Source organism: Hylobates moloch, unplaced genomic scaffold, assembly GCF_009828535.3.
Source record: "Hylobates moloch isolate HMO894 unplaced genomic scaffold, HMol_V3 SCAFFOLD_14, whole genome shotgun sequence".
NCBI lineage: Eukaryota > Metazoa > Chordata > Mammalia > Primates > Hylobatidae > Hylobates > Hylobates moloch.
The window spans coordinates 50,247,741-50,261,579 of NW_026652289.1; the positions used below are offsets into that span (position 1 = coordinate 50,247,741).

General features: G+C 44.2%; 1 protein-coding gene across 1 annotated transcript in view; it reads right to left on the reverse strand.

Moving 5' to 3' along the window:
- HYKK (hydroxylysine kinase) overlaps positions 1–13,485 on the reverse strand; it is a 28,629-nt gene extending 15,144 nt beyond the window's left edge. The window contains exons 1-3 of the mRNA XM_032176008.2: positions 13,391–13,485; positions 7,684–8,025; positions 6,038–6,177 (exon numbers count right to left, since the gene is read on the reverse strand). Coding sequence (XP_032031899.1) covers positions 6,038–6,177; positions 7,684–8,020 — 477 coding nt within the window. The 5' untranslated portion in view covers positions 8,021–8,025; positions 13,391–13,485. The remainder of the gene's footprint in view (positions 1–6,037; positions 6,178–7,683; positions 8,026–13,390) is intronic.
- Positions 13,486–13,839: the final 354 nt, after the last annotated feature.

The following is a 13,839-nucleotide window of genomic DNA, read 5'->3' on the forward strand; positions in this document are numbered from 1 at the left end:
TGAAAGATAATATTGGGTTTCCAGTGGAGCGACAGTCTACTCGGGGAAGGCTCTGAGTCCGCTTCTGAAATGATGGCACGATTGACCCACGCAGCTGTAGAACTTCTCAGCTCTAGTATGGGGTACTGGGAAGAATCCTGGGGTTGACTCAGAAAGATCTAGGTTTCAACTGGCTCTACCACTTAATATCCCAGATTTTAGTTTCCTTAGATAGCAAAATCAAGCTATCAATTACCGGCTTTACAATCAATTGTGGATTCACTAAGACATGAAATGAAAACTTCATACATATAGGTGCTCAATACATGTTTGTTAAAATCAGTGTTGTCCTTATCTGCCTGACTTCTCTGGCTTTTCTATCCACTTGGCTCCTTGCTACACCAACCTGAATTCTTGATAATTTAATCAGCACTCTTTATTAGCCTATCTTAGCCCTCCTCTTGTTATTAGGTTGGTGCAAAAGTAATTGCAGTGTTGCAATTAAAAGTAATGGCAAACCTGCAATTACTTTTGCACCAGTAGAATAACTCCCTCATTCTCCACCCCATACCCCAGCTCCCATTTCCCATGCATCTTGTTTCCTCTAGTACAAAGCTTTGACCACAATCATACTCATAAGCCTGTCCTATATTTTCTTCTTTCTTATAGTTAATGAAATCTCCTGAGATTGACTTCCAGCCCATCTGTGGACCAAATGGCAACCAAATTCCAGTACTAGTTGGTCCCTTCACTTGTTAACTCCTCAGTTCTGGCCCCTACAATCCCCAGAACTCCTGCCTACTTTGGATCCCACAGGCCTACCTGACCAACTGCTGGAAGCTTCAATGGCCCAACCATGTCCCCAGCAGAGCAGCCACAGCCTCGGCCATGCCTACATGACTAAAATACCACACTTGTGTATTATCTTTCATAGACTCTACAGTTCTTAGTACTTATAGAAAAACTAAGAACTCAGCTCCTGCAAAGGCATGGGGTGAGACTGGGTGAGGGGATGAGCAACAGGAATAATGCATGATAAAATGCATGTAATGCCAAATGAAGAATGCTTGGTTCCCTCTAGAGCTCCCTTGTCCTCTGTAAGACAACTTAAAGTAAGTTGCACAGCAAAGCAGCAGGTGGCTAAATGCATAGCAGAATTGACTCACTGTCAGCAATGATGTGGTGCTATTTCCCTCTGAAACTGTATTACTTTTTCAGAATATAGCAGGAAAAGTTGAAAGTTCAGTGGCCATAGGCATATGAATGAAGCCCACAGTTAGGGCAGAAGGAAAGGTTGCTGGTAAAGGAAAACTATTATGTAACAGACAGTCATTTAAACCTCAATAGTAGGTTTAAGTTTGAGGAAGGTAGACAGACTTTATTGAGCACTACAATCAGTTCAAAGGTTTCGGTTTTTGTTTTTGTTTTTTTGAGACGTTGTCTCACTCTTTCACCCAGGCTGGAGTGCAGTGGTGTGGTCTCACCTCACTGCAACCTCCACCTCCTGGGTTCAAGTGATTCTCTTTGCCTTAGCCTCCCAAGTAGCTGGGACTACAGGCACCTGCCACCACGCCCAGATAATTTTTGTATTTTTAGTAGAGATGGGGTTTCATTACGTTGGCGAGGCTGGTCTGAAACTCCTGACCACAAGTGATCCACCCACCTTGGCCTCCCAAAGCGCTGGGATTATAGGAGTGAGCCACTGTGCCCGGCCAAGTTCAAAGGTTTTTCTAAATAAAATTAATATGTGAAGAAAATTTCCTAAAAATATATTAATTAGAACGGGCTATTTAAATCCAACTTATATTATTGTGAACAAATGAACATTTTAACGAAAGTCCACAAATGAATTTGCTCAAACTTAATTGAAATCTATTTCAACGGAAATGTGTAATATGTTTACCACCCAAACCCTTGCAGAAGCTCAATAAATATTTGTTGAATAAATGGATAGAGTGCAATATAAAATGGTGATTATTGTAAGTATAGAAAAAGGTCTGTGGGTTTATAAACATATGCTGAGCACCACGTATGCCCCTGGGGCTATGGAATAGTGTGGTACATGGAATAAATGGTTCAGAGAATGTCATCTCTGGATGATGGAATTAGTGGTAACTTAATTTTTCTTTGTGTTTTTATCTGGTTTTCTTTAAATAATGGATCACCGAAGGATTTTTAATCAGAAAAAAAGGTTATAATATTTCTATTTGAGGATCTAAGGATAAATGAACACTATTTACACCGCAACAGGGGCTTCAGTTTTTTTTTTTTTTTTTTTTTTTTTAGACAGAGTCTTGCTCTGTCTTGTCCAGGCTGGAGTGCAGTGGTGCAATCTCGGCTCACTGCAGCCTCTGCCTCCCAGGTTCAAGTGATTCTCCTGTCTCAGCCTCCCCAGTAGCTGGGATTACAGGCGCCCGCCACCACACCCGGCTAATTTTTGTATTTTTAGTAGATGGGGTTTCACCACGTTGGCTAGCTGGTCTCTTAACTCCTGACCTCAGGTGATCCATCCACCTCGGCCTCCCAAAGTGCTGGGATTATAGGCATAAGCTACTGCGCCTGGCCTGGTCTTCAGTTTTTGGCCAAGAGGGGTGTAATGGGGGGTTTACCCTCCTGCCAGAAAAAGCAAAAACAGTGGACAAAATACGTTAAACACTGGTTTTCAAGTTATTAGATGTTAGGCAATGAAAAACAATGATCCCTGAGAGGATGGAAACAAACAAGGGGCCCAGGTGTGGTGGCTCACGCCTATAATCCCAGCACTTTGGGAAGCCAAGGTGGGTGGATCATTTGAGGTCAGGAGTTCAAGACCAGCCTGGCCAACATAGTGAAACCCTGTCTCTACTACAAATACCAAAAAATTAGCTGGGCTGTTGTGGCAGCTACTCAGGAGGCTGAGGCAGGAGAATCCCTTGAGCCTGGGAGGCGGAGGTTGCGGTGAGCTGAGATGGTGCCACTGCACTCTAGTCTGGGTGACAGAGTGAGACCCTGTCTCAAAAAAAAAAAAAAATAAAACACACAAGGGCAGTTTGCCCTAGCTCACTGCCTTGACAGAGGATGCAGTGCAGAGAGGGAAGACCCACGCGGAGCCCAGAGGACTCTCTGAGTTGAGGAGGTAGAGTTGAGAGTCCGGGGAGACCAAAGTAGTTTGAGTTTGCAGGACAGATTACCAGGGATGGGAGAGCTGCAGAGAGAGAGCACTCCAGGGATCTGCATTATGTCCCCCTTGAGAATTTAGCAGATGGGTGTATGACCCATGTGTAAATGTGAGGAAACTACTCAAAACTAGGGAAAGAGCCACCTGAAAAGATTAGAGGAAGAGTACACGGCACACACAGGGCCAGGAAGAGTGCCTGTTCCTACCGCCCGCACTGGAAAACCTCACAGCTCACAGGACACTGAAGGATTTTGATCAGTAGTAAATTGGTCCTTGGTCCCATCTATCAAGTAGTAAAAGCATGACCCAAAAGGATCAAACTGCTTCCAAGTAACTTCACTACATCCACTCAAGGAATCCCAGTGAATGGCAAGCATAACAAACATGAGGAAAACTATGCAAGTCATGCCTTAATCAAACTGCTCAAAACTGGAGATAAAGAGAATTTTTTTTTTTTTTTTAAGATGGAGTCTCAGTCTGTCACCCAGATTGGAGTGCAGTGGTGCAATCTTGGTTCACTGCAACCTCCGCCTCCTGGGTTCGGGTAATTCTCCTGCCTCAGTCTCCAAAGCAGCTGGGATTATAGGCGTGCACCACCATGCCCAGCTAATTTTTGTATTTTCAGTAGAGACGGGGTTTTGCCATGTGGGCCAGGCTGGTCTTGAACTCCTGACCTCAAGTGATCTGCCTGCCTCAGCCTCCCAAAGTGCTGGGATTACAGGTGTGAGCCACCCCACCTGGCCTCAAGAGAAAGTTTTAAAAGCTGCCACACACATACAAAAGACACATTACATTCAGAGGAACAATCTGATGGCAGATTTCCTCTCAGAAATAATGCAAGCAATGAGCCCGGGAGGCAGAGGTCACAGCATTGCACTCCAGCCTGGGCGACAGTGGAAACTCTGTCTCAAAAAAAAAAAAAAAAGAAAGAAAAGAAAAGAACAGATGCAAGCAAGAAGTGGAGCAATGTCTTTCTTTCTTTCTTTTTTCTTTTTTTTTGAGACAAGGTTTTGCTCTGTCACCCAGGCTGGAGTGCAGTGGTGCGATGACAACTTACTGCAGCCTCAACCTCCTGGGCTCAGGTGATCCTCCCACCTCAGCCTCCCAAGTAGCTGGGACTATGAGCATGCACCACCACGCCAGGATAATTTTTTGTATTTTTAGTAGAGACAGGGTTTCACCATGTTGCCTAGGCTGGTCCCAAACTCCTGGCCTCAAGTGATCCTCCTGCTTTGGCCTCCCAAAGTGCAGGGATTACAGGCGTGAGTCACCGCACCTGGCCTAAACCTCTTTTCTGTATAAATTACCTAGTCTCAGGTATTTCTTTATAGCAGTGCGAGAATGGCCTAATACAAAAATCAACCCCCTGGCTAGGCATGGGGTAGCTCATGACTGTCATCCCAGCATTTTGGGAGGCAGAGGTGAGAAGATTGCTTGAGCTCAGGAGTTTGAGACCAGCCTGGGCAACATGGCGAAACCCCATCTCTACAAAAAATATAAAAATAAATTAGATGGGTGTAGTGGCACACTCCTGTAGTCCCAGCTACCCGGGAGGCTGAGGTGGGAGGATTGCTTGAGCCTAGGAAGTCGAGGCTGCATTAAGCTGTGACTGTACCACTGTACTCCAGCCTGGGAGACAGAGTGAGACCCTGTCTCAAAAAAAAAAAAAAAAAAAAAAAGACCAACCCTTCTCTTCCTCCTCCTCCTCAGCCCACTCAAAATGAGGATGACAATGAAGACCTTTATGATGATCCATTTCCACTTAATAAATAGTAAATATATTTCCTTTGTCCTGTGATTTTTTTTAATAACATAAAAGGTACTCAGTCAATATTGAATAAATGAAGATGTTTTATGGGTGAGTCTAAAAGGTACCTGTCATACATTATATTGTTTCTGTAGGGCAAAAACATCCTTAACATACATCATTAATCCATTTGCAACCTCGTATTGCTTCATATGGAGCTGCAGCTGATTATACTGTGACTGGATGAAATCTTCAGGCTTCCATTTGTGAATATTAACTGTTTTCAGTGAGCAGCATGAAGAATATCATGAATTTCTAAAAATTTAGGTAATCTTTCCAATACACCAGTAAGATTTATTTATTTTTTAATTTTAAAAATTTTTTTGGGCCGGGGGCAGTGGTTCATGCCTGTAATCCCAGCACTTTGGGAGGCCCAGGTGGTGGATCACGAGGTCAGGAGATCGAGACCATCCTGGCTAATATGGTGAAACCCCGTCTCTACTAAAAATACAAAAAATTAGCCGGGCGTGGTGGTGGGCGCCTGTAGTCCCAGCTACTTGAGAGGCTGAGGCAGGAGAATGGCATGAACCCGGGAGGCGGAGCTTGCAGTGAGCCGAGATCACGCCACTGCACTCCAGCCTGGACGACAAGAGCGAGACTCCATCTCAAAAAAAAAAAAATTTTTTTTGGAGACAGTGTTGCTCTGTTGCCCAGGCTAGAAGTATAGTGGTGTGATCTCGGCTCACTGCAACCTCCACCTCCTGGCTCAAGCAATTCTCCTGCCTCAGCCTCCCAAGTAGCTGAGATTACAGGCACACGCCACCATGACCTAAATTTTTGTATTTTTTAGAAGAGATGGGGTTTCACTATGTTGGCCAGGCTGGTCTCAAACTCCTGGCCTGAAGTTAGATCCCTCTACTTCAGTATCCCAAAGTGCTGGGATTACAGGCGTGGACCACCACACCCAGCCTACACCAGTAAGAGGCAGAAGTTAGCTTTACTGTCATAAAATGTATGCACTCTAGGACTCCATTCCCTTCATAACATACCTTAGGTAGCACCATACATAAAAAGAGAATCTGATTCTTAGTTTTTTTTTAAAATAAAATAACAAACAAACGTCCCTTAGAATAAAATAAAGCCCCAAATCTTACCTGCAGTGTCTCATCCAATTTGGCAGCTAGTCTTCCAATTTCATACAATAGCTGGGGGCTGATGGGAAGCTCAGCGATGGGTGTTCCTGGGAGGTAAGTCAGCAGCCTCACCAAGTAGCTTTTGATTTCAGAGCCACTATCTAAATAGATGGAATAAAATATCCTTTGACTAAATATATATATATGGAGAGAGAGAGAGAGAGGTATTTAGATATAATAGAATTAGAAGCTATTCTGCCTCTGCAAGTATTACTGAAAAGAGCAGAAATTACAGAACAACAACAAAAATGTGCTAATCTAAAACAGCTCGGCAGGATTCTATGAAGTAGAGTTGAGTGGATGAAGCAAGAAGGTAGAATATACAAACCTTCAAAACATTGGAACTGGCCATTTACATACCAATGAAATTATAGCCCTAACTCTGCTGGCCTTAGCTCTACACAAAAATTACCTAGTGTGGTAAATGAAAGCAAAAACACATACTCTTTCATAAGTTCACAATTGAGGCGAGTGAGGTACAAATAAATGACTTCCAGAATCAGGCTTCTTATGGGACAGCCTGTGTTTGCAACACAGGACAATAACTGTGTCTCAGGGACCACAATGGGCCTCAGGTATTTGGAGCAACGCAAATTAAGAAAGAATGGTGAATAATTAAGAGAAAAAAAGACAATCAAGATTTTGAACCTTTAAAAAACTTCAAGAAATTGGTTTTAGCCTGTGCTTAAAGAGCTGAATTAGGTCCATTCTTAGCATTTTAGTATTTAGAGGTGAAAAGGGCTGTCTCACAGATGAGGACTGGTGGCCTTAGGGATTTAAGTGGTCTGTGTGTCCAAGGTCACATATACAGTAATGACAAAGCTAAAATCTAAAATTCCTGATTTCCAGTATTATATTCTTTCTACTATACCACAGCACCAGAATTTATAGCTTCTCTAAGTAATAAAAATGTTTTATTATTTTTCTGGTTAAAAAAAAAAAAACAGGCCAGGTGTGGCGATTCATGTCTGTAATCCCAGCACTTTGGGAAGCCAATGAAGGCAGATCACTTGAGGCCAGGAGTTCAAGACCAGCCTGGGCAACATGGCAAAACCCTGCCTCTACAAAAACACTACAAAATTAGCTCTGTGTGGTAATGCACACCTGTAGTCCCAGCTACTCAGCAGGCTGAAGTGGGAGGATCACCTGAGCCCAGGAGGTCAAGGCTGCAGTGAGCTGTGACTGCACCACTGTACTCCAGTCTGGGTGATAGAGTGAGACCCTGTCTCAAAAAACAAACAAACAAATAACCCCAAAACCACCACCAACAAAACAAAATAAGTGAAACAAACACAAAATGTTCCCCTGATTTCCACAAATGTTCCCCTTAGTTACTATCTGTCAGGGCCTTTCTAAACAGAAAACTTACACCACACTGGGCTCTAACTACTACTCAATCAGAGGACCAATCACCACTTTGATGACACTGTAGCTTCTCCCAACACTGAAAACATAACCACCTCTAAGGGTGTACTATTGAGGTTGCTAAAAAATAATAACCACATCTACACTTGGAGTTATGAACCTGCTCTTCATAGTTCTACTCGTGGCCAAAATGCAGTGATGTGTCTGGATAGGTAATGATCGGCGAGTTGTTCATCTCTTACCTACAGACACGAGAGAAGCTGTGTCGTCTCCTTTAGTGCGACACACAGAGGCTGTTGGAAATCCAGCTGCTTTCAGAAACATGATGATGCGATTCTGCACTTCAATCAGGTCTGGATTTTTGCTAGCCTTGGTGTTGCTTATTTTGAGGACATATTCAGTTGGGCCATCTTTGGTTTTTGAAACGTAGACATGAAAGTTTTGGTCATCATAGCTAGGAAGTGGCTGGACCTTGGAAACTTTCAACCCAAACACTGACTCCACTAACGCAGAAGCTTGTTCCTCACTGAAAGTGGGTTTGCTAAGAGCCTCTGACTGCTGATCATTTCCACTTGACATTACGTCTAGGGGAACAAAAAGCAACAAACAGAAAGGGGACACAGGATGAATATATTTATTTAAATGATTTTTCTCAAGACAGACCAATAATGTTTCTGTTGATTCTGTACTTCTTTTGATTGTTAAGTTTTACTCATAAAGTTAAAAAAAAAAATCAAATCAGTGAATGAGATCAAGAAGTAGATGTTTTGGCAACTGCATACAAATTCTTATAGGACACATTATTTTTAAACTTACCTCGCAAACGCAGACTAGAAAAGCACCTTGGTATCACCTCGTCCAATCCCTCCTCCTCCCCCATTAATTTTATAGAGGAAATTTTGGTCCTGAGAGGTTAAGTGACTTGCCCAAAGTTACACATTAAGTCACAGTAAGAATTCAGCTCTCGGGCTGGACGTGGTGGCTCAAGCCTATAATCCCAGCGCTTTGGGAGGCCGAGGCAGGCAAATCACCTGAGGTCAGGAGTTCGAGATCAGCCTGACCAACATGGTGAAACCCTGTCTCTACTAATAATACAAAAATTGGCCGGGCATGGTGGTGGGCGCCTGTAGTCCCAACTACTCGGGAGGCTGAGGCAGGAGAATCACTTGAACATGGGAGGTCGAGGCCGCAGTGAGCCAAGATCGCACCACTACACTCCAGCCTGGGCAACAAGGCGAGACTCCATCTCAAAAAAAAAAAAAAAAGAAAAAAAAGAAAAAAAAGAAAAAAAGAATTCAGCTCTCCAGACTCTAATCCATGCTTATGTCCTTTTGACTATATTCCTACCATCTTAGGTTAAACAATAAATTCAAATACAGTGATCTTTTATAGTCACAGTTTGGTTAAATTATAAGGATCATCATCTAATTTATTACACATATTTCAAACAGAAAAACATAGACTGATGAGCTAAGTATTGTGTGAGTCACTGGAGGAGATAAGGCCGGAGAGCCGAAGACAACCCTGTATTAACTATAAGTATTAACCTGAAATGACTGAATCAACACTGAAGTGACTGAGTTTACCTTAAATTGTAAAGAATATGTTTTCCACTGCTGAGAGGAATAGGGGCTTAAAATTAAAATTAAGGTCAATTACAAAAAAAAGGTACATTTGAGTTTGTGACCTATGAAATTAATATCTGCCAAAACTGTGACAGAAGCTGAGAGGGAGAGAAATTACTACAGCCTAAGGGAAGACATTCTTCAGAAGATAGATTTGAATTTTTATTTTTAAAGATAGAGATGGGGGTCTCACTTTGTTGCCCAGGTTGGTCTCAAACTCCTGGTCTCAAGTGATCCTCCCACTTACGCCTCCCAAAGTGCTGGGATTACAGGTGTGAGCCACTGGACCTGGCCTGAATTAATTTTTTTTTTTTTTTGAGACAGGGTCTCGCTCTGTCGCCCAGGCTGGAGTGCAATAGTGTGATTACAACTCACTGCAGCCTCAACCACCAGGCTCAGTGATCTTGAACCTCAGCCGCCCATGAACCTCAGCCTCCTAGGTGGCTGGGACTACAGAAGCCATCATTATCAGGCTAATTTTTTGTATTTTTTGCAGAGACAGACTTTCACCATGTTGGCCAGGCTGGTCTTGAATTTCTGGGCTTAAGTGATCTGGCCGCCTCCGCTTTGTAATCCCAAAGTGCTGGGATTACAGGCATGAGCCACCACGCTGGGCCTTGAATTTTTAAGTATGATTTGGATACATGGGCCGGGGAGGAGACTGTTTTCTTTCACTTAGTAATTCCACCCTCTGCTACCCATACCTGGTATATTTTCTGAGCATCCAGCTACATATGAAAGACAATGTAGTGCTTCTGAACATGCTTCACGAACCAAATATTTAAGGTCATTAGAATCTCATGCTGTTTTCCCAGAATAGTTTTATTCTAATCCTTCTTTCATACTAAGTTGTAAATAATTGATAACATTGTGAGGGTGAGCTGCATTTTAGGGTATGTTTTGATTGCTGTTCAGGGGATACAGTATTATATAAAAATAATCTTATGGGCTGGGCACAGTGGCTCATACCTGTAATCCCAGCCAGCACTTTGGGAGGCCAAGGTGGGAGAATCACTCAAGGCTAGGAGTTCGAGACTAGTCTGGGCAACATAATGAGACTCTGTCTCTAGAAAAAAAAAAAAAAAAAAAAAAAAGAATCTCACGAAGAGTTAGCTTTTGTGGAAAGTGGAAGATGTGTTGCTTCTGACAGGGAAGGGGCACGAGAGAACTTTCTGAGAGGCAAGTGTTCTACATCTTGATTAGGCTTTGGTGACATGGCTTACATTTGTCAAAACTTAACTTAAAACCTAAGTAAACTAGTAAGATCTGTGAATATCACTGAATGTAAAATTTACCTTTAAAAAAGAAAGCGCTTCTGAGAAATTGGCTAGGACAAGGGAGGTGGATCTTAGGACTTTCTTGGAACTCCAAAAATCAGACCATATGTCTGTTAATGCCTAATTTATTTGGCTGTATCACAGCAAAAACCCACCTAACTCCAGTGAGGGAAAGGGGATAACATTCAGGGAGATACACCAGAAATCTCCTATATGACCCCCTCCCTGCCTCAGTCCCAGGACTATAGCCTGATGGCTCAAGTTAAAATAAGGGTAGGTAGAGACAGTGGCTCACGCCTGTAATCCCAGCACTTTGGAAGGCTGAGGTGGGTGGATCACCTAAGGTCAGGAGTTCGAGACCAGCCTGGCCAACATGGCAAAACCCCATCTCTACTAAAAATACAAAAAAAAAAAAAAAATTAGCCGGGCATGGTGGCCAGCGCCTATAATCCCAGCTACTCAGGAGGCTGAGGCAGGAGAATCACTGGAACCCAGAGGGGTGGAGGTTGTGGTGAGATGAGACTGCATCACTTCACTCCAGCCTGGGCGAAAGAGCAAAACTCCATCAAAAAGAAAGAAAAGAAAAGAAAGAAAAGAGAGAAGAGAGAGAGAAGAAAGAAAGAAAGGAAAGAAGACAGAGAGAAAGAAAGAAAAGAAAAGAGAAGAGAAAATAAGGGAAAGGTAAACCTCAAACGCTAACCACCCCCTAGCCCCCGCCATGGCCTTCCCTGATCCTCCTACCCAAAGTGATTGCTCCAGCCTCTTAACTTGCATAGCTTGTGCCACTGATCGGTTTCCATCACCTGTTACTGCAAGTTAATGCATTCTTGACAATCATGTTTCCTGTTTACTTTCTAACCAGGCATTTGCTTTCAGAAGCAAGTTAAGCCGTTCAGATTTTGTTCACTGAAGACATTGTGACAAAGCCTAAATAGAGTTTCAAAACAGTCTTTGCACCTGAAACTTCTGGGAACCAACATATCCTGTCACACTGTATTTAGGCTTAAAACTTTACAAGGAATTTTAACATTCCTTCTGGAGATATGTAAACTGGCGTAAGGTAAGTATTCAAAATGTAATATGAACTGAAGCATTAACTCTAAGATGAAATCCTGGAGTCATTTTCAACTCCCAAAGCATTAAAGATGTCAGAATAATTCTGAATTTGAAATGAATGATAAGTTCTTAAAGTTGTAAGGAAGCTTAGAGGCAACTGGTGAAGGCCAGTCTCCTTTCTATTCCAGATGTTCCCATACAGTCTTTGACTTGTTAAGCTCCTCTTAGGAGAGCCCTGTTTTCCATAGCCGTGTAAAGCAAGGTTGTTAGCTCTGGCCATCCAAATAGACTGATGTAATAAAAGGTTGTGCTGGGAGAAATAGGACATATTTTAGTCCCAGCTCTGCTACCTAACCTCTGAAACTCTGGACTAGTCATGTCTCCTCTAAAACAGAGTTGGACTAGATTATTACTAAAAGTCTCCTCTAGCTCTAGTATTCTATGCTGCTAAAGTTCATTTAAGTTTGCCTTTTTTCTTTATACAAGGGCTCTAAATCATAGAACTAATGGCACAGATCAAGTCAACTCCTGAAAGTAAATAAAAACAAAGAAAAAAATATGTTTATCAGACATGTCTGTTTTAACCAAATGTCTCCTTTGTATGGAGGGGAATTTTTTTTTTTTTGAGACAAGGTCTCTGTCACCCAGTCTGGAGTACAGTGGCACAATCACTGCTTACTGCACCTTCCAACTCCTGGGCTCAAGGGATCCTCCCACCTGAGCTTCCCAAGTAGCTGGGACTGCAGGTAGGTGCCACCATGCCTGGCTTTTTTTTTTTTTTTTTGGAGAGACAGGGTCCCACTATTTTGCCCAGGCTGGTCTCGAACTTCTAGGCTCAAGCAATCCTCCTACCTTCGTCTCCCAAAGTGCTGGGATTACAGGTGCAAGCCATCATGCCTGTCTTTTTGATTTTATTATTTTTATTTTTTTAGAGACAGTGTCTCGCTATGTTGCCCACTCACACATTTTTAAAAATTATTAACTTTTTTTCCTACTTCATTCAAAGGGAGAGGAGGAATTCAGGTACTACAGATTGTGGGTCTATATATCCGGCCAACAGTATTTAGCTCCTGAAAAAGCCAACAGGAAGCAAGTGTGATTTCCAACTCCAAGATCTGCGCCAGAATCTCACCACCTTTGTCCTACAGCCAGGGGGGCTGGACCTTAAGCTCTGTACTTTGTGCAAGGTATACCAGACAAGAAATAGGAGTCATTCTTGATTCTTTCCTGTCCCTCACTCCCAACGTGTAACAAAGTCTAGTAAATTCTACCTTAGCATGTCTTCCAACTCTACCTTTCTTCTCCTACATTCCCTTTTGCTGCATCCTTCCAAGGGATTATACCCAGTCAATCTCTGTATTCTCAGCCCGTAGGCTAGTCCCTTATTTAATATTAAATGGTGAACCAAGGGTGACCTTCACTCCACAGACCCACGGGGCAGTTCACCCCCAAGGGGATCATGAAACAGAAAGGTGGTGAATCTAGCATCTGTAGTTTTTCAAAGACAACAGTGCATTACTAGGTGCTTTTAAGGGTCTTCCTGGTGGGTGAAGGGGAAAGAGCGGTGGGTGAGCGGGCTGCAGAGGGGTTGCTGAACCAAGAGGCAGGAAAAGAGAGGAGGAGGGCGCATGAGTAAGTGAGGTCCAGTGGAGCTCAGAGACTGCTCCCAGTAGACACCTGCCAGGCGCCGGCACAGCCCTTGGCCAGCGACCCCACACAGACCCGGGAGGACTGGCCTCGACAGCTTCTCGGGTGCCACGCTTTCATTCTGGGGGCCCAGCTCAGCCCTCGTAGGTTACAAGTGAGGTCCGGGAAGAAGGGTGACTTGCCCATCACGCACGCAGCGAGCTGACGGTAGTGCGGGCTGGAGAAGCCTGAGGCATAGGACTCCCGGCTCCACGCTCGCAGCGAACCTCCCTGCCCTCGGGGGCGCCCCCGACTCCCGCAGCGGGGACGCCGGGCTCGTTTCTGCTTCCCCCTCCTTGGCTCACCGGCAGCAACCCGACGTCCTGGGGTGGATCCCGCTTTCCAGCAGCCAGATATTGCGGCCTCGGCCCCGCACTGGCGCTAGGAGGTAGAGCAGGGGCCGCAGCGTCCGCGCCCCTCCTCCAAGCCCCGCAAGTCCTGACTTCTGATTGGCTCCTCCGGGTCCCTCGCCGCCCAGTCAGCGCAGACTACTGGAAGGCGGGGCGCGGCCGGGAGCCAGGATTTTTTCCTGGCCCCGCCTGGGAGGCTGCGAACAGAAATTCAGAGATCCAGCTTCTGTTGACTTTCTGCAACTCCGCCCCGCCTCTTCAAAGTGAGTATCCGAGTCAGAATCCGGCTACCTTTTAATGAACCGGACTCCTTATTCCTGATTGGCTCTCCGGGTTGCCGCCCCACCCCCGAGTGGGCAGGCTTTCGGCTCTTGAGTGGCACCTCCGAGTTCCGCAGGGTCCAC